Source organism: Mastigoproctus giganteus, chromosome 10 (assembly GCF_048544385.1).
Source record: "Mastigoproctus giganteus isolate SK-2022 chromosome 10, ASM4854438v1, whole genome shotgun sequence".
Lineage (NCBI taxonomy): Eukaryota > Metazoa > Arthropoda > Arachnida > Uropygi > Thelyphonidae > Mastigoproctus > Mastigoproctus giganteus.
Window position 1 is genome coordinate 177,874,679 of NC_143584.1, and position 19,448 is coordinate 177,894,126.

The following is a 19,448-nucleotide window of genomic DNA, read 5'->3' on the forward strand; positions in this document are numbered from 1 at the left end:
GAGAAGTTGAGCAAGCATTAACAAATTTCTTGTGAGAACTCGCAGCCTCCAAGGCTTGATGTCGACGTTCAAATACAGTGTAGCTCATACAGTGTTAAAGGGATTCTCATCCACCCGAGTGAGCCATTTGAGAAACTAATATTCAAGTCCGAAAACGGCTTTAAGACAACAAGTAGGAGCGGAGGATTAAATCTACGAAGCATATAGGGTACTGGGAGGACGCATTTCATGATTTATTTGGTTGTGAGCGCTGGGTTTCGGATTCCTACTAGCTCTTGCCTACAAAGAAGAATATGTTTTGACTTTCATGTGGGTGAAGTGGGCTACAAAAGTTAGACCGTCATTCCGTATTAACCCTAGATCCAAATGAGCGGTCACCTTCGAAACTGAAGCACCTCTACCGTAATTGAGACGTTAGATTTGATTTTCGTGGTATCGATGTAAATCAAGATTCATTAGGCCATAATACATATTATCACCAATCAACCGTCCAATCATGTTAATTATAACCTGAACATTTTTCGAGTAGATAACAAATGTGTCTTTCTATGCTGCAAGTAAAGTTCTGTAGTCAGTCCCCTTACTACCACTCTCTACCACAGCCACTCCTTCTGGAAGCAGATGTTCCATATTCCAACCACTTACAAATTCTGGAATTCTGGCCTTGCGCAATCCTGTGAATTCCATGTGTGTTGACCACGCTCACACATACTCGTAGATTATTAATATTTACAATTAATGAGGTTTCACTGTTGTATATTAAAGTAACCTTATAGTTTTGCTTTTGCTTTTCTTCTTTGGAATTAAGAGCCATACAGTGTTTAATTTCTTAGTGAAATAATTTGATGTTTGATTTATGGTTCCGTTTTTCAGTGCTATATGGATTAATCTTTTGGGACTGACGCTTATCCTAGTCGTAACCAGTTTAGCAGGCATGATTATCTACGCCAAATATGCTGGCTGCGACCCAATAACATCGAAACAGGTTTCGGCACCGGATCAGGTAAGGAAAATGCGAAGAACCATTGGGTATAGGCAAGTATTAGTCGTATTTTGATTCAGAATCATAGTAAAGCTAATAGTAATAAGCCTATCAGTACTTTAAATAGCAGACTGGCGTGATTAATGGATTTGTGTTTACTACTTGTAAAGATATTTAATAAGGTTCTGTAAATGCGGGATGAAAAGCTACTATGATAATTACATCATCTAACATCATTTAAATCCTTCTTATGAGTTCTTATTACAACCTACTACAATATATTCTGTATTTTTTTCCTTTATGTGACTTAGATACTACCCCTATTTGTAATGGAAACTCTTCAGTTTCTTCCGGGAATGCCTGGTCTTTTCGTGGCCGGTATCTTCAGTGCTGCACTTAGGTAGGTAGTTTGGTTTCAATTTTATTTGCCTCTCTTTTTAGTATCATTAATATTAAGATATCTTGAGATTGGTTTATCTATTTTTAATAGAAATAAATACAATGAAACTCTCTTAAGATGGCTATGAAGGGAACAATTAATTTTTTTGTTCCATGAGGATTCAACTTTAATGTTTTATATTTTTATAGGCATAAGTTATGAATGATTACCTCTTAGCTTTTGAGCACCAGTTTACACTAAGTGGAGAATGATAAAGAATTGAAAAGATGAAAGAGGCTGGATCTCGATTAAAATAATAGTCTAGAGAGATAATGCAGGATTATCTCTAGGAAACCGAAAGTTAAAAACGTAACTAACGGTTTTAAAATAATCAATAAATATCATGTTTATAAAATGAAGGACGCACATTATTTTCTGCATGAAAAAGGTAAGTTTATTTTTGTATAGCTTTCAAATATTCTGAGAATAACATCACCCTACAACAAAATGATGAAGGATCGTTAAGAGATAATATTAGAAATTAGCAATTTACTTTCGAAACAAAACAATGTCAAAATTGCACCCTTAAATGTCTAAGGGCGAAGTTACATTGTATGAATTAACTATCTCGTGCTGTTATGAGATAGACATTACATACAAAGTCTAATCAATATGCAACAAACCGGGCCTATTATAAACAGTTTCTGATTCGGTTGAGGAAAAACGTTAGTAGCAAACGCCACCAGATGTTTCAAAATGGTGGAGGGTTTCTCGACCATCAAAATACTTCTGCACACACTGCACTCTCCACTGAACAAATTTCGGCCGAGAAAAACATTTCAGTAGTACCACTGCCTCCCATATTCACATGATGTTGATCTTTTTTCTCTTCTCCAAACTCAGATTGACACTGAGAATAATAGTAATTGAAGATGTTCCAACCATCAAACTGAATTTAATGGAATTCGGTGGAACTGAACGGATTTACAATTGAACACTTCCAGTGATACTACGAGAAGTGGCAGGAAGATTGGGACACTTTCACATCATCAGGGGAGGAATGCCTTTGAAGGGTACCGCTTATAAAAGTTTTGTAAGTACTCCATTTTTTTTTTAATAAAGGCTGGCCTTCTTGATCAGATTTCGTATTATAACGCAGGTATCATAAGGACTAAGCAGATGAATAATATTCTGGACAAAGTAACAGGCTTCAACACCCTCGTGAGTAGCACAGTTGGTAGAATCGCCATTCGCCCCATAATGGGTGGAAAAGAACCTGAGTTCGATGACCGGAGGAATTTTTATGGGCCTTTCTCACAACGTGACTGAGATAATCGGTCTCAGGCGAGGGTAGAATGGTTTTTTCTCCCAGAAACTTGGGTTTTTCGTCCAGCAAACGGAAAATCGACCTTAGAACACAAGCAATTTATAGCCAATACAAACGGAGCAATATGGCCTTAATCGCTGGTGCTCCTAAAACCCCTACTACAAAAACCACCCCTTTTTTAAATATTGTAAACATTTCGCCTTTTTCAGGGATGTGATCCGCAAGTTTTAATGATGCTCTGGTTTCTCGTGAGCTATCAAGAAACTAAGCTTCTTTCACGTGGAAAACAGTGTCCGTCCTTTATACATAATTATTAGCATTCGCCTACTATGCTGTTCTCAGTATAAAATATTGCCTCTTTTGACAGCACCATATCATCAGGAGTTAACGCTCTAGCAGCTGTGACACTAGAGGACCTTATCAAAGCCTACATCAAACGCGACCTGTCAGAGTTATGGGCTACAAGAATAACCAAACTTTTAGGTAACTCACCTCATTCGCTCTCTCTATAAACATGTCAGTCTCTCTTTTTTTTTTTCAGAAAATTTTCTGTACATTAATTTCGAAATTATTTGTATTATGTTACAGAGCATGATATTTAGAACATTTAGCGCTTAGAGCACGCTATTTAAAACTTATTACATGGAGCAATTAAACGTCTAAGCTTTCAGGTCAACGTATAATTTACACTTTTTTTTTAAACTGTTTTCCAGCATTATTCTACGGAGTGCTGTGCTTAACCCTGGTGGTGGTTGTTCGACGTTTAGGAACTGTGTTGCAGGTAAGACCTGTATTATAATAGCATATCACATTTTACAATACGTTTGCTGCATGAACCATTATATATACACTCATTTGCAAAAAAAAATACAAACTTTTGTTCAGTAACTCGCAGGGCTGCCTTTTGCCCAAATTATAGCCCGTATATGTGGTGGCATGGATTCCACTATGTGCCTGAGGAAGTCTAGCTCCAGATGTGACGATTTTTGTATCAGGATATTTGTCAGCATTGTATTATTGTTCGTAGAGAATTGCAAAGCCGAACTTCCCTTTGTAATATCATCATCATCAGCCATTTTCAATCCAATGCAGGATGAAGGCCTCTCCAGCAACTTTCCAGTTCCTTCTGTTTTGAGCACTGGCCATCCATTTACTACTCAAAAACTCATGAATTTCATCTATCCATCTCCGCCTTTGTCTTCCAGGTTTTCTTCTAGCTCCTCTTGGGTACCATTCTGTTATTTTCTTAGTCCATCTGTCATCATGTCTTCGAGCTATGTGTCCTGCCCAAGACCATTTTAGTTCTTTAGTTTTGATAAGAATGTCCTTTACTTGAGTTTGCTGCCTAATCCACGTGTTTCTCTTCTTATCTAACAATCTGATTCCCAATATAATTCGTTCCATTCTTCGCTGTGTAGTTCTTAGCTTCTCTTCCATTCTTTTGGTGAGTGCCCAAGTTTCACTTCCATAAGTCATGGTGGGGAGTATACATTGATTCATTATTTTACGTTTCAGACAAACTGGGATATTGCTCTTCAGTATGTGACTATATTTCCTGAATGCTATCCATCCAAAATTTATTCTTCTCTTGACTTCCAGCCATTTATCATTATTACAGCTAATAACTTGTCCCAGATAAGTATATGACTCCACCTTTTCAATTACTGCTCCTTCAATCATTATTTCCCTTTCCGTGGCATACTTGTTCATCATTATTTTTGTTTTAGCCATATTCATCTTTAGTCCAAAATCCTTACTAACTGTGCATAACTGATTAAGATTTTCCTCTAATTCTTTGGGATCGTGGCTTATGACCACAATGTCATCTGCAAATCGTAAATGGTTTAGGTACTCTCCGTTCACATTGACTCCTTTCTGCGACCAGTCTAATCTTCTGAAAGCTTCCTCAAGGGCAGCAGTAAACAACTTCGGAGATATTGTGTCTCCTTGTCGAACTCCTTTCTCGATTTTAAATTTGCTACTGTCTTTGTCTAGTCTAATAAAGGATGTAGCACTCTCATATATTTTCTTCAAAATCATAATATATGGAGTATCTATGCCTTGTCTTTCCAGTGCCCGAAACATTGCCTTATGCTGTATGGAGTCAAATGCCTTTTCATAATCCACAAATGCCAGGCATAATGGTATTTTATATTCATTTGCTTTCTCCATTAGCTGTGATATTACGTGAAGGTGATCCATAGTTGAGAATCCTGTCCTAAAGCCAGCTTGCTCTTTCGGTTGATTCTCATCAAGTATTCTTTCTAATCTGTTAGTAATGACCCTTGTGAACAACTTGTAGATATGGGATAACAAGCTAATTGGTCTATAATTTCCAATTTCTGATTTATCTCCTTTCTTATGCAGCAAAACTATGATTGCATTATTCCACTGCTTAGGCATCGCACCTTTTCTAATGCACTTTGTGAAGAGCCTTGCCAGTTTTTGTGTTATGTCTCTTCCTCCCAATTTTAACAACTCTACAGTAACTTCATCTTCCCCCGGGGCTTTCCGATTCTTCATTTTCTTCAATGCATGTTCTACCTCATCAGGAAGAATATCGGGTATGTCGTATGTGTTGCTACTTTGCAATCCATCTTCCCCACTGCTGGTATCATTCCCTCGCTCCTTGTATAATTCTCTATAGTAGTCTTCTGCTATTTGAATTATGCCTTCTCTGCTGTTTATAATTACACCATCGCTATTCTTCAGTTTCAGTATCATTTGTCTTTCTGTATTACTGCTCATGGCTGCTGATTTAAATCCTTTGTTTTCCCTTAATGCTTGTTCTACTTTTCTTGTGTTAAATCTTCTTATGTCCTCTCTGAGTCTCTTTCTAATGGCTTTGCAATATACCCCAGACATTCTCAGTTGGATTCATATTAGAGAATTAGGCAGCCAGGGTAGATTTTGGAAATCTCAGGAATGTTCCTCGAACCATTCAGATACAATTTTTGCACGGTGGGCAGTTGTATTGTCGTCTTGAAAGAGTCCATCGCAATCTGGGTAAAAATTAACCATTTTAATGTGAAGTTGGTTCAATATAACAGATATTAATTGGCAGTACCACGACCTTCTAAAGGTATGAGCGGATCCAGTCAGTACCAACAAACATACCCCATACCATCATACCACTTACAGCTGGTTTAGTTGTGGTTTATGGTGGTAGAGGCTTCGAAAATTTTCTTTTTCCTGTATCTTAATCTTTAACCTTTCAATTTTGCAAACAAATTAATGCCACAAAAATCCACTTCTTTCTAATGGAATAGTTTACTATTTGCTGCTTAAACAATTTAATATTTTACAGCTTACGTACAGTTTATATGGAATGATCGGTGGCCCTCTTCTTGGATTGTTTTCGCTTGGCATGTTTCTTCCATGGGCAAACTCTGCAGTAAGTTCAATTATTATGAATACGTCTATATATCAAATCATAATGATTAGCTAACAAATATTACATTGAATAAACAGTTAGAAATTTTATTGTTCAAATGAATTATGTATCTGCATTACAGGAAATATATATTCAAAGTGGAATTTGAAATACGGTAAAAATTTGAAATGCAGTAAAACTGCGGCCCATTAAAGTGAGTAACCTCGATTTAACGGGTCTCGGTTTTAACGGAGCGACTTTGGAAATGGCGTACAACGTCCACTTAATCAGGCTTTTTGTTGGTACGACCTGGTGACGTAATTGACTGAGTCTCATGGATTTGCCATTAATTGAAATATTTTCACAATGAAGCAAAGAGTACCCGAATACTTTCAGTGTACTTGAAAGAGTATTCGGAGTACATAACTTATAGGTACTCCAAATAAGTCAGGGTTTCTATTACCACTATACTTCACAAAATAATTCCATGCTTTTATACTCCAATACAATAAATGCAGTAAAAGACCATATTACGTTATTTAATAGTTTTATTTTTTATTTAATAGCACAACGCTTTTGAAAGCTGTAAGAACTACAGTGAGTTGCCACTTTATTAGGTACACCTATCCTTTTCATGAAATGTAGAGCTCCTTCACTAACAGAACAAGTGTTCGTACCATGCGATAAAAAGCAGATGGGAAGATACGCAGGGATGCTGTAGTGCGCACTGCAGTGCTAGAATGGGTAAGAATAAAGATTTAATTGACTTTAAACGTGAAATAGTGGTCGAAGCTAGAAGCACCGGTATAAATATCTCGGAAACTGCAATCCCACAAAAGTGGGATTTTTTTCACTTATAACAGAACTCGTGGAACCTGCTTATCGTAATTGTCACTATTCTAGGAAGCCTCGGCCCTTCCGACTGTATCTCGAGTGTGTAGATACTGGTCCAATAACTAAATACAGCCAACAGCGATCCTATGGTCGGAACTAATTGATGCGCGAGGTCTACGGAGGCCCACAAGATTGGTGGACTGTAACAAAAAGTCAGTCAAATAACAATCCAGTACAACAGTATCAGTCAAGGAAGCATTTCGAAAGACAACTAGTTGTGCCTTGTCACGAATGAGGTATCTGAGCCAATGACAGAACCAGGTTCTTATCCTGTCAGCAAAACCAAACAGATACGATTTCAGTGGGCTCAGTGATACCAACACTGAACAGCGAAGGACTGCACAAATGTTGCCAGGTCTAACAAATCACGGTTCCTGCTATTTCCAGCTGTGTAGGCTGGTGATGTAATGGTATAAGTTAGTGGTTTCGTGTTACACATTGGACCACTGATACCAGTGGAGCAATGCCATTAAGGAAGATATAAAACAGAAGTGTGCACAATATTGATCCCTGAAGGTTTCTGTTTGCTATGCTGGTCCCCCCTTAGAAACGCCCATTTATGACAACACTATGTCTCCTACCTTTTAGCCAGCCCTGGATCCAACGAAGGATGTTATCAGTAATCTCAATTTGCCCAAATTTATATAATAACCTCTCGTGAATAAACTTATCAAAAGGTGAGGTCAAGGTGAATAACGTTAAAACTGTTCATTGCATTCAACCGTTTTATGAATTCGTCGAAAGAGTAATGGTCCTGTCAAGTATCCTTAAACACACACTCATGACCTTTCCCACTACCGAATTCAAACTCACCGATCTATAGTTTCCCATCGTCTTTTGCACCTCCTTTATGAATTGGGGAAGCATTAGAGCTTCGCTAGATAAAGGGATCATCCTGGAGTCTAATAACGATCTCATTAACATCCTCAACAAGATGAATTTTACCTATTCTTTGGTTCTTCCTTCCCGAAATATTAGGGAAAGTTTTTTTAGGAAACTTAATCTATGGTCTAACATGGGAAATATGTGGCCCATATTTGTACATAGTTCGAATTACAATTTCATTATTTTTGTTTAACATCTTTCTAAATAACAAGAGAAATCCAGAAATGAAGTAGTTCATTGCTATATGCATAAATGAAAACGTTGTTACCATTTATATTAAAAGCATAATTTTTGTAAAGTAAATGTGCACTTCACCTTATGATTTTCCTAGTATCTTTAAGAAAACATTGCTGGAAACATAATAAGTAATATAGTTACTCGGTGTGGAGTATTATTACATACTGTATTTTACTGTTAATTAAATGTAATTTTCAATTTTCAATTTGCCGATTTTTCGTATTTGTTGAAAAAAGTCTGATAAAATTTGACTGCTGGTCTCCAATTTAAAAGGGAAAAAAAGCAATGAGATTTTTAAAATCATACAATAATGAATGCAGCACCTCATTCCTTGCACTGTATTTTTTAACATCACAGATCGGAACATAGTGCCATTAAGGAAGATATGAGATGAACCTTATGAGATCCTTATGAGATGAACATCTGCAATAATTTTCTTTTCTATTTTTAATCCGCAGGGAGCTGCTGGTGGTCTGTTGACCGGACTTGCGTTTTCATTCTGGATTGGATTTGGCGCCTTCTTAAATAAGCCCCAGTATCCAAAACCTCCAACAAGTATTGCAGAATGTCGTCCCGAGCTGATTGTAAATTTGACAAAAAGCCTAGCAAACGCAACCATTTCACATCAGTAAGTCTTCTCCAATGGTTTCTGAATAAAGTTGTTAGTTTGTCATTTATTTTTTTCCTTTTCTCCCTTTATTAATTAGATTTATTACCCTTTCATTAGAAAGGATGCTCACCATTGCTACAGGTAAGAAAGGGCCCAACTACGGTCTGTAAGAGTTCACTCTTAGAAACATAATGAATATATTTTTTTATCTGAATTAAATGTTTGAAGGGCAGAGAAAATATGGTAAATATTAAGGGTTGCATATTTTGTTTGAATATGGTAGATATTAAGGTTTGAAAAACACTGGATTTAGAAACAGGGAGGTTACAAATGTGTGAATTGAATAGAAGTTAAATGGAGACAAAAATCATAAGTACTGTAGTACAAAGAAGGTGAACTGAGAGTAAACAAAATAGTTGCCCGTATTAGGGAAGGAAGGAATGGTCATTTGAGAAAAAGCGATAAAGGGGTTACTAGGAGCATAGACAATGGGACCGTCAGATCAAGTAATTAAGAAGCGTTTTGATCTTTTTGATGTAAACAGAAAATCAATGGACGTTCTGGCATTCGTGTTGAAAAAGACTACCCCTGTGGTGGGTTTTAGGTAAGTTGGTGATATTTAGCAAGGAGGGTAATTTTGGAAGTATAATAGGAGTGTTAAATAAACGAAGTAAACAAGAAATTTTCAAGTGTGGAGGTTTGGTTTGTTCACGAGGGAGAGATTATGTTAAGTTTTTTTAGCAAATAGGAAGGAGTGAAAAATTTAAGTACTGTATTGGATTGGTTGAAAGTCCTGTGGGAGGAGTAACAAACTTGAGAGTTTTTTTGGAGTGAGTGGTGAGTGCGGGTTCGAGGGGGAGTTAGCTGAGAGGAGTGGGAGTCAGAGTTTTGAATTTGGTGTCCGGATCTCACAAATCGTAGAGAGATGAAGAAGAAAAGAAAAAAAAGGAGTGAGGCGGAGAGGAGGTGAGAGGATATGAGGAGTTTTAAAGAAAGGAGAAGAAATGAGACAGAGAGTTATAGAAAGAACGTGGAGAGTTGTTAAATTTTTTTGGGCTGTGAGGACGAGTGGGAAATATGTATTCTGAAGTATAAAGTAAAGGTAGAGTTGGCCATTAGTCGGGTGATCGGCGTGCCTATCAACATAATCGCATGATGTATTTCGGAAGTAAATAGATGTGTAGGAATCTACAAGTGCGTCTAGGGTCCGGCCGGTCAGGAATGAACAAGTATGTAGATGTGTGTGTGAAGAGAGAGAGAGTCCAGCAGGAGGTTAATCGGCATGTCTAGCAACGAAATCGCATGCTGTATTTCAGAAGTAAAAAACACGTGTAGAAAGCTAAAAGTGCATCTAGATCTGGTGCCGTCGAGGGTGAGCCAAGTATCCAGATATGTGAGCCGAGAAATCTACGTGAGAAGGAGTATTCAGTCCGCGAGTCCCCGAAGAAGAAGAAGAGATAAACCGCTAGAAAGATTTGAGACGGATGTGAGAAGCCTGTCTGCCACGAAGGAAACCAGAGTGCCAAAGAATTGAGACAGCGGCTCATCTCAGAACGCAAGTGTTTTCCACTTTTATTGAACCCCGAACTCATACACTCATAAGCTAAACTCTGTGAGAAATTGTTTGGTAGTGCATTTCAAAGGAAACACTTTTGTAATGTACAATTGAGTTATTAAGTTGGGTTAGATTATAGATAAAGTTAATGGCCATGAAATGATGTAGGGGACTAAAGGGGTAAAGGAAAAAATATAAGGGAATAAATCATAGGTGTAGTAAGAAGAGAATGTGGTAACCTCTATTATTGTTCTAGACAATGTGTTAACAGATGATAAGATCCTAAGTAATGTGTTGATGTGTAAAGGAAAGTAAAGTTTATTTTTTATCCAGAGACCTTGAGAGAAAAGGGGAACTCTGCACTAGGATGCTAACTAAGGGAGTAACTAAGATCGAAATAAGTGATTTGCAGTAAGTATTACTGATGTTATTATTGATACTATCAGACAGAAGCGTTTAACATTGTATGGACATGTAAAACGGATGCAAGAAACCAGATATCCAAAGTCTATCCTGGAATGGATACCTCCAGGAAAAAAGGAGAAGAGGAAGACCAAGGAGGACATGGATGGATGGAGTATGGAAGTGCATGACAGCCCGAGGTTTAAGTGATCAAGATATCTGGAACCGCACTTTATGGCGGAAAAAATTCTTACCAAAAAATAACTTGTAGGCTGAGGAAACCCATTGCAAATGAAGAAGATTACTGATGTAAGGTGATGAAAAGTAGTAATCGAACTGATATGTGTTGATAGATAGGTGATTTGATATAAATAAGTGATTAGTAATAAGTACTATTGAAGTAAGTGATGAAAATAGTAATTGATTTGACAAGTGAATTGATAGACATTGGTGATTAGCAGTAAGAGATAACTGATGTAAAGTGATATATGTGTAAACCTGTAAAGGAAGAGAAGCACCTTTTTCTGGTGACATAGTCCCAGAAACAACTAAACAACACAATACACAAACATAACATTACACACATGCCTTGTCTTTCACAGAGTTCTGTGTTCAAAACAGTGTACTAATGCGGAGTTGAACCGACGTTCAGCTGCCGCCCTACATAAGATACTATACATGTCTACATTCGGCAATAATCTACCCTAAGGAGCTTAGATATCAAAGAGCCTCTACAAAGCCCGGAGTTAAATCCATATTACTTTTGGCTATCGCGCTTAAAAGACGGTATTTACAAAGTTCGTCCTTAGAACTTATAGAATTCAAACAGGTGCAAGTAGAAGGAAGATTTTCAGTACTGATCCAGGACACATAATAACTCTGTCAATATTTTTTTTACCTCAATTTGCTTTAACAGAAAATGAAATTGACCACCCCAAACATTTGAAGTGAGGCTATGGATACTTTTCCCCAATCAGATTTTGTATTACTCTGTATTCCTTTCAGGCGATGTGATAAGCCCTCGCGGTAGCACAGTTGATAGAAACGCCGTCCTCCCCCACACCGGATGGAAAACACCTGAGTTCAAATCCAGTCGATGATGCCAGGAATTTTTATAGGCCTTTTTCACAGCATGGCTGAATTAGTTGGTCTCAGGCGAAGATACAGTGGTTTTTCCTCCCGGAAACTCTGGATTCTCGTCCAGCAAACAGCAAACCAACCACAGAATTCAGCAATTTACAGACACAATATACTGACGCCGCATAGCCCTATTTGCTTTGGCGCTTAACACACATATCATATTACATCACAATACTTAAAAGCAGCCTTTCTTGATATACTCTGCATTCCAGCTGTATTGGAATGCAGTGTGCTTCAATTGCAAATGATAAAATATGCAAGTATATATGATATTAGGCTGTTGTCTGTTTCAGGCCCGCTATATTTCCATTGTACAGATTGTCCTACATATTGTACAGCGGTACAGGATGTGTTGTAGTCATGCTGGTAGGAATCATCATCAGTTTCATTACAGGTAAGATTTATTATACTTCGGAATGACTGGAAAGAGAAGAAAAATTAGAAAATTTAAATAATTGTTAACATTTGTATAAAAAAGTTTAGAAAACAGAATTTGTTCATCCCTCCTTGCCTTCAAGCTGTGTAGGGGCAAAACCATACGTTTAAATAAAAAGATAATAATCATAATAGCCATCCAATTCCGCTTTGAATTTAGATAGAAAAATTCCTCTGCCACGAGGGGGAAGCAAAACTTATTCCAATGTTGAACAACCCGCTACACATAGGTGAACGTCATGAGATCCGATCTTCTCTTATTCTCTGAGATTTTAAATTTGTACTTCCCGGTTTTGTCTCGCACCAACGAGGGAGAATAGACCATCATTCAGTTTACTCAATTCTTCAGCGCAAGTGAGAACTTAAATCAGATTTCCACAGACAATGATGTCTTTCTCCCTACTAGCAACGGTCCTATAAATCATCAACAGAACACCCTGTGTCTGTTTATACTGCATGGAAAACTTCGTGTCAGATGGAATTATAACACCTAATTCTTTTTTTATGCCCTGAATCAATCACTTTTAGCTACTCGCCCTCCTAGCGTATATATGCCTCCAGGATTTTTGTTTCCCCAAACGCATAACAATTTTAGAAACATTACACTTAACTTGCCATTTTTCGTTTTCGTTTTAAATGCAACCAATCAGTCTTTTTGAAGCATCATTATCCAGCTCGAATTTCCATTTTCAAATCATCAGCACTCTTTAACAACTTCCCATGGATATCCTCGTCAATATCTATAATAATTTGAAATCCGAGAGGGCCTAACAACGAGCCTTCAGGCAGGGCTCCTTTAACACTGGTCCAGCCTGAAGACTGACCACTTATGACAACTATCTGTCTCCTATCTTTTAGCCAGCCTGCTAAGTTCTCACTAGTAACTCTAACTTCAACCAGTTTACATAGTAGCCTTCCATGATGGATGCATGGAACGTTTTACTGAAGACTTGGCATATAAATGTCAAAATTTCTATGCACCAAACTGTAATTACTGCATCATAGTAGTTTACTAAATTGGTCAGGCATGACCTCCTCTTAACGAATCCATACTTTCAAAATACCGTTGTTGCCGAGATAGCCCTGAATTGCCAAGGAAGTCAAATGCACTGGTCTAACTAATACATTTCCAGCGCAATTGGGGGTCTTCCCCGTGTGTAATGAAGCTCTCATTAGAATTTCCGATATGATACATTCAAGAAAGCTATTTTAATTATAACTGAATATATATCTTCCTCCACAGGAGCCTTGCCCTCCTTTAACTTCAATAGCTTTTCTAGCGAACGCTTCTCAGAGATATATTCATTTCACAACAATGACTCTTTAACATTCCCAAGAAAAATAACATCAGATGTGAGGGTTGTTCAAAAAGTAGTGATAACATGGCTGTTACGAAAATTAATAAATAAATAAAATAAATTTATTTAAAGGTATTTGATTCTTAAACAATGCGGTTAGAGTCTAATACCATCAACAGCCCGGCTTTGTTGAAAAGTAGCGAAGAAGGGATCGATTGCTCACAGTATAGCATGTGTTATCTGAAATCGTTGACCCTCAGAGGACTCGTGTCCTCTGATAAATTATGCCAATTGGAAGTCATTTGATCAGTGTATACGAGATTCTTGCACCAGTGAATTGGAAGGAAGTTTGAAAAATACGAGGAGATATTTGAAAGGTTCGTGGCCTGAGTATAAAGAGTTTATTTGAGCAGTCTGGTAACATGTTACTTTTCAGTATAGTCTCCTTAGAATTCAATACGTTTGTCACCGATGTTGTAATGCGCTGATTCCAGCTGCGAGAAAAGGTTTCTCTTGTGCCTCCAGAAATGCATCCACTGCAGCAATGAAGTCAGTCAGTGGTAAAATGGATGCCAGCCAGGTATTTTTTTAATTAAAAAAATTGTGAAAGTACGATGGTACTAGATCTGCTGAATATGGGGAATGGCCCAAGATTTCAAAACCGCACTCATGCAATGCAGCCATGGCAATGATAGGATTGTGAACGGGCGTGTTGTTCTGGTGGAATGAGACTCCTTTACCGAGTTCTCCTCGTCGTTTGCCTTTGATGTTTTCACGAAAACACCTCACAAGGGCCGTAATATGGTCTTGTGACTGCCTAGCCTTTCTGAAAGTAATCCACTAGCAAAACTCCATCAGCATCCCAAAAACCGATGCCATTACCTTGTCATCAGAAGGAATCGACTTGGCTTTCATTGGAGGGGAGAATAATGCTTCCATTGTTTGGACTGCTTCTTTGTCTCTAACTGAAAGTGGTGAACTCACGTCTCATCCATGGTCACAAATCTTGTAAGGAAATTTTCTGAATCTGCTTGAAAACGATGTAAATGTTTACTTGACAACTGTTGTGCGTTTCTGATCTGCTGTCAACAACTTTGGGGTCCATTCTGCTGGCACCTTTTTCATAACGCGAACCTTTGTTATTATACCGAAATATACCGAACTCTCTCGATTTAAATAAAAAGATTTAAGTATTGTTTCTTAAGACTAGTTTCGTTGTTTAAGTAATAATGTGTTGCGTTGTGATTTTGCTAATTAATGGTAGCATACCTCTTAGTAAGAAGACAGCAATTCATCATGTCCTTATGTTTCCTCTTCGTTATAGCCCAGAGAAATTCCAGGACAAACTTGCATTCCAGAAAATTAACTTTCCTATCCTATACACATAAAAAAACTGCTGTCCTGCTTCACAACTCCTCTGTCTTTTATTATACTTAGCCTATGCCATGCGATTCCTGCTCACTCACAAACGATTGTACACAGAAGTGTTCCGCTACTTTTAGAACATCCCCCTAAGTTCCGATTTATAACTAGTCTTGATTGTAAATCAGAAGCTGTTTAGATCATCTTTACTAATTCAATACAATCAACATTAACCTTAGATATGTGATTTCTTTACCAGGATACACAAGACTGTCCAATATAGATGACAGACTTCTATGTCCTTTGGTGAGGCATTTCATACCGAAACGCTACAAATGCAGTGAAAAGATTAAGGTAAGTTTTTGATAAAATTTTATACTTTTATATTCTTACGCCGTCTCTTATACAAAAGCATGCAAGATTTCACCAACAATGAGAAATACTCAGAAATACAATGATTTGCGGGCATCTGTAAGGTCATGGGAGGAGCCCTGGTGGACCATGTAATTTTTTGACTCAGTCCTCTAAACTCAGTGCAGATCCTATTATTGTTCACCTGAACAAAGCATCTGGCAGCATTGCCAGATGCCAGATCAGCATTGCATCTGGCAAGAACATGTACATTAACTCTTACTCTACTGAACAAATTAACAATATTTCTAATAAATTCGTAAAATCATGGCAAATTACCTGCTCAGATAAACGCCACGATGGACATAAATAGGGTAAAATGTGAAAGTGAACATAATTTATAACGTAGACTAGAATTCATCTAAACATAAAGAGCATGGCGAAAAGACGGACAAACGGAGAAAATATATCAAATCGAAGCGCAAGTAATCTTAATAAAATGCACAAATACCGGAACAATAGATTCTATTATTTGGAAATTATTATTATAAAAGTAAATCCATACGGATCGAAATTATTTAATAAATGATAAAAAATATTTTTAAAAAATTCGTACAATAATAATTGCAAACGGCGCATACACATTTATATAAAAATTAGGATTTTGATTTTGATTATTTTAAAAAACAGTAAATTTATAATATGAATTTTTTTTTTATTTACTTGTTCACAATGTAATACCATGGAGGTATCTGAATATGAACTGTCCAAACTAAAGAACGCATACAATCTGTTACAGTACGAAAATTAAATAACCACATTAAAAAACAACTTGTGTTTGGATCCTCTATATTTCGCATTTATCGTTTGCTCTATCGATCTCAAGATATCGATGTAAAAACGTAGAAACGTCAAATCATCAGAGAACAATGTCAAGTCATCCATTTGGAAAATTCCTTGAGGTGGAGAGAGAGAGAGAGGGAGAGACTGGAACCACTGAAGTAGAGCAAAGTTAAGGCTAAATGAGGCCATCCTCCTATCACATCCACACAAGGTCACCGTTATCTGGTCCCAACCGAGCGTCATAGTCACTTCAAAACTCAGCGACTTGTTTTGGACCTTTCTCTATCAATACCGTCAATAGGACTCTTAAGAGGAGTGGTATTCATGTACGATAACCAGTTACAGTGCATAAATATCTTCTATAAGTAACCTCTATACGAAAAGAACCAATCTGAGTTGGTGTCGAAATCATGTCAGTTTGACGCAGAAATAATGAGCCACAGTGTTCAATATCAAGGAGTAGAGAGATAATAGTCTTCCGTTGGATTCTGTATGCATTTTTATCCGGAGAAAACGGGAAAATTGATTCAATCTCGCTAACAACATAGAAAACGACACGTTTGAAAAACTGGAAACTGGAATCAGTGGTCGTGAATGTAGGCGTGTGTTAAGCACCAAAACAAGTAGGGTTAAAGCCGTGTATATTGTCTGTAAAATCACTGCCAATGACCATGCAAACCTCCATGTGTTCCTGCGAGGAATTCTGAGGGACCTTTCAGTTTTTCCGAATTCCTTACTCGTAAGTTCCTCCCATTTGCACAGGAATTTGATCCACCCTTCCTTTTAATAAACGATAATGCATGTCCTCCGAGAATTCTCCTTGTGAACCAATATATTTAGAGGGAGAGTATAGCCCTTAAGGGATAGCTAGCCACCTCAATTCAATTGAGCACGCGTGGAATGCTGTAGGCAGAATGATTGCTAGTCACGGGCCACCCTCCTTGTAGAAACCTCAGTAAGGACCTGTGGTAGTCTTTAAGCAAGAATGAGAATCCTCCAGTAACAAGTAACAGTTTCTATCTCAAAGTAGAGTCGACGTCACGATTGCTATGCACGGAGATCACACGTATTATGGCGTGGGCCCATAGATTACCAAAGCGCTCATGAACCCCTTCATATAACTCTGTAATTTCAGATCGAAATTATTCCAGCGCATTACTAAGATATTAAAAAGAATGATTGACTTATCTTTTATCATAATCTAATAAAATATATTTGATTTATTTATGTAACTTTTATGCTTTGTGCTTAACTTTTTAGCAGCAGTGTATATACATACAAACCGAAAGGTGTGTTCTGTAGATTTGTCATCGTTCTGCGAAAATTAACTGCCAGCTATTATCATAAAAATATAAATATTTATTTTATTTAAAAGATCGAAATACTACCAGTCCCTTGGGACTGTATTTTTGGGATTAATTACGCTTTAATTTCTAAACACATTTATTAATAACAAATTAATTTTATTTATTTATATATTTTTTACATTCACATCAATGTTATAGCAACTAAACAGAACGATCTAAAATTTTTAATTTTTTAAAATATAATTTGAAATTGCTGCTAATTTATGATTTTTATTTAACATTTCAGGCTCTTACTTCCCAATATGGAGCCAACTCAAAGACTTCTTTGAATATCAGGAACGGTGTTGAAAATGTTGCTTATGACTCCAGTTCAGAAACCTCATTGACAGATCACCACGTGAATAACGGAAAACAGAAGTGAAAGTCTGTAGTCACATGACCTCAGTATGAAAAGGTTAATGGACACGTCAAGAAGCAATCTGCAACGTGGCCTTCTTGTACTTACCCTTCAAGAGCAACTACGGATTCTACCTCTAAATCATTCCCAAACTGAATCCAACTGGAAAAAAAATTAAGCACCTCTTAACATAGAGTATTAATAATATAAAACAAGAGGAACTTTAATTTCAATTGCAAATTCAAGTGAAACTAAATATCATTCCTTACATATTAACAGGGCTACATTACACATTATATACGCTATCCAGTCAACACATTACGACCACCTCTGTGTTTTAGCAATCAGACATTCCTCCCCTCCTGGTGGCACACTTGTTGAGGTGAGAACCTAATAATAATGTGATCTGCAAGTTCGTGTCATGCAGTAAATATGAAGTACTTGATCGACATGGGTAAGGGACATGACCTGACGGACTTCGAAAAAAGGGATGGTTTTTTTTTTTTGGTAGTTTTGGCGCATAGGCTTCTGTGGCCATAATGCACCTCCCAAGATTTTTGCAGTACTTTAATCCAAGCCCGAGGCGGGAATCGAACCTGTTGCCAGGCAAGCACTTTACCCACCCAGCTAGCCCGGTCGGTGGATGATTGTTGAAGGGTGGAAGTTTTATGGAAACTGCGAATCTTATGCACTGTTCGTAGATTGGTGTAGTTAAGATGTCCACCATGACAGTGGACAGAACAACAGACACCGGGCCAATGTCGGGCGTCGATGCCACAAGATGGTCAAGGTGAACGCAAGCTGTTCTGCCTTGTGCGAGCTGATTGAAAACGGTGGAACGGCTGACTATGGACTTTAACTAGGAGACGACCAGCGGTGTTTCGAAGACCACGATCGAACGAACCTTCCTCTGTATGGGCTGCCGGAGTAGGCGTCCGGTCAAGGTACACATGCTTTCGACCATCCACCGCTAACGACACCTAAGGTTAGCATCTGAACGGCGTCATTGGACCATTGACGAATGGAAAACGTTGTCTTTTCTGATGATTTACGTTTCCTGCTATGCCGTGTCGACGGAAAATGGAGTTACGGTGAAAAACTGCGGAGAGAAATCACGCCGATGTCGTGGTCCAGCAGAAACTGGCAAGTGCCGGCAGTGTTTTCGTATGAGGGAATGTTTTCCTGGGAATCTCTTGATTGCTTCTTTGCTTTGTTGTAGGGTTTTAGGCACATCAGCGACATATACAGTCTGTAAACTGCGTGTGTTCTATGGTCAATTTTCAGTTTGCTGAATGAAAAACTCGAGTTTCTGGGAGGAAAACCATGCTACCCTCGCCTGAGAACAACTAACTCACCCACGTCGTGAAAAAGGCCAAAAAAATTCCTCACGTCATCAACGGGATTTGAACTGAGGTCTTTTTCAACCAATGTGGAGAGGACGGCTATTCTAATAACTGTGCTACCCACAAGGGTGGAATCTCATAAAACCCTCATACCCCCAGACTGCATTCGGAATGCTAAAAATTACCTATCAATTGTAGCTGATCAGGTACACACCTTCGTGGTGATTGTGTTCCCAGATGACACAAGTGTGTTTCAGTAATACAATGTGTCCTACCAGGGTGCTGGTATTGTTCGAGAGTGGTTCGCCGAACACAAAAGTGACTTCCA

The 19,448-nt window shown here is 37.9% G+C and overlaps 1 protein-coding gene across 1 annotated transcript in view; it reads left to right on the top strand.

The window, feature by feature from the left end:
• The window catches only part of LOC150079574 (sodium-coupled monocarboxylate transporter 1-like), a 34,203-nt gene extending 16,282 nt beyond the window's left edge, over positions 1-17,921 (top strand). Inside the window, exons 7-15 of the mRNA XM_090384148.1 lie at positions 874-1,003; positions 1,294-1,382; positions 3,056-3,171; positions 3,402-3,469; positions 5,996-6,082; positions 8,536-8,705; positions 12,078-12,178; positions 15,139-15,233; positions 17,667-17,921. Coding sequence (XP_090240274.1) covers positions 874-1,003; positions 1,294-1,382; positions 3,056-3,171; positions 3,402-3,469; positions 5,996-6,082; positions 8,536-8,705; positions 12,078-12,178; positions 15,139-15,233; positions 17,667-17,801 — 991 coding nt within the window. The 3' untranslated portion in view covers positions 17,802-17,921. The remainder of the gene's footprint in view (positions 1-873; positions 1,004-1,293; positions 1,383-3,055; positions 3,172-3,401; positions 3,470-5,995; positions 6,083-8,535; positions 8,706-12,077; positions 12,179-15,138; positions 15,234-17,666) is intronic.
• The last annotated feature ends 1,527 nt before the right edge of the window (positions 17,922-19,448 follow it).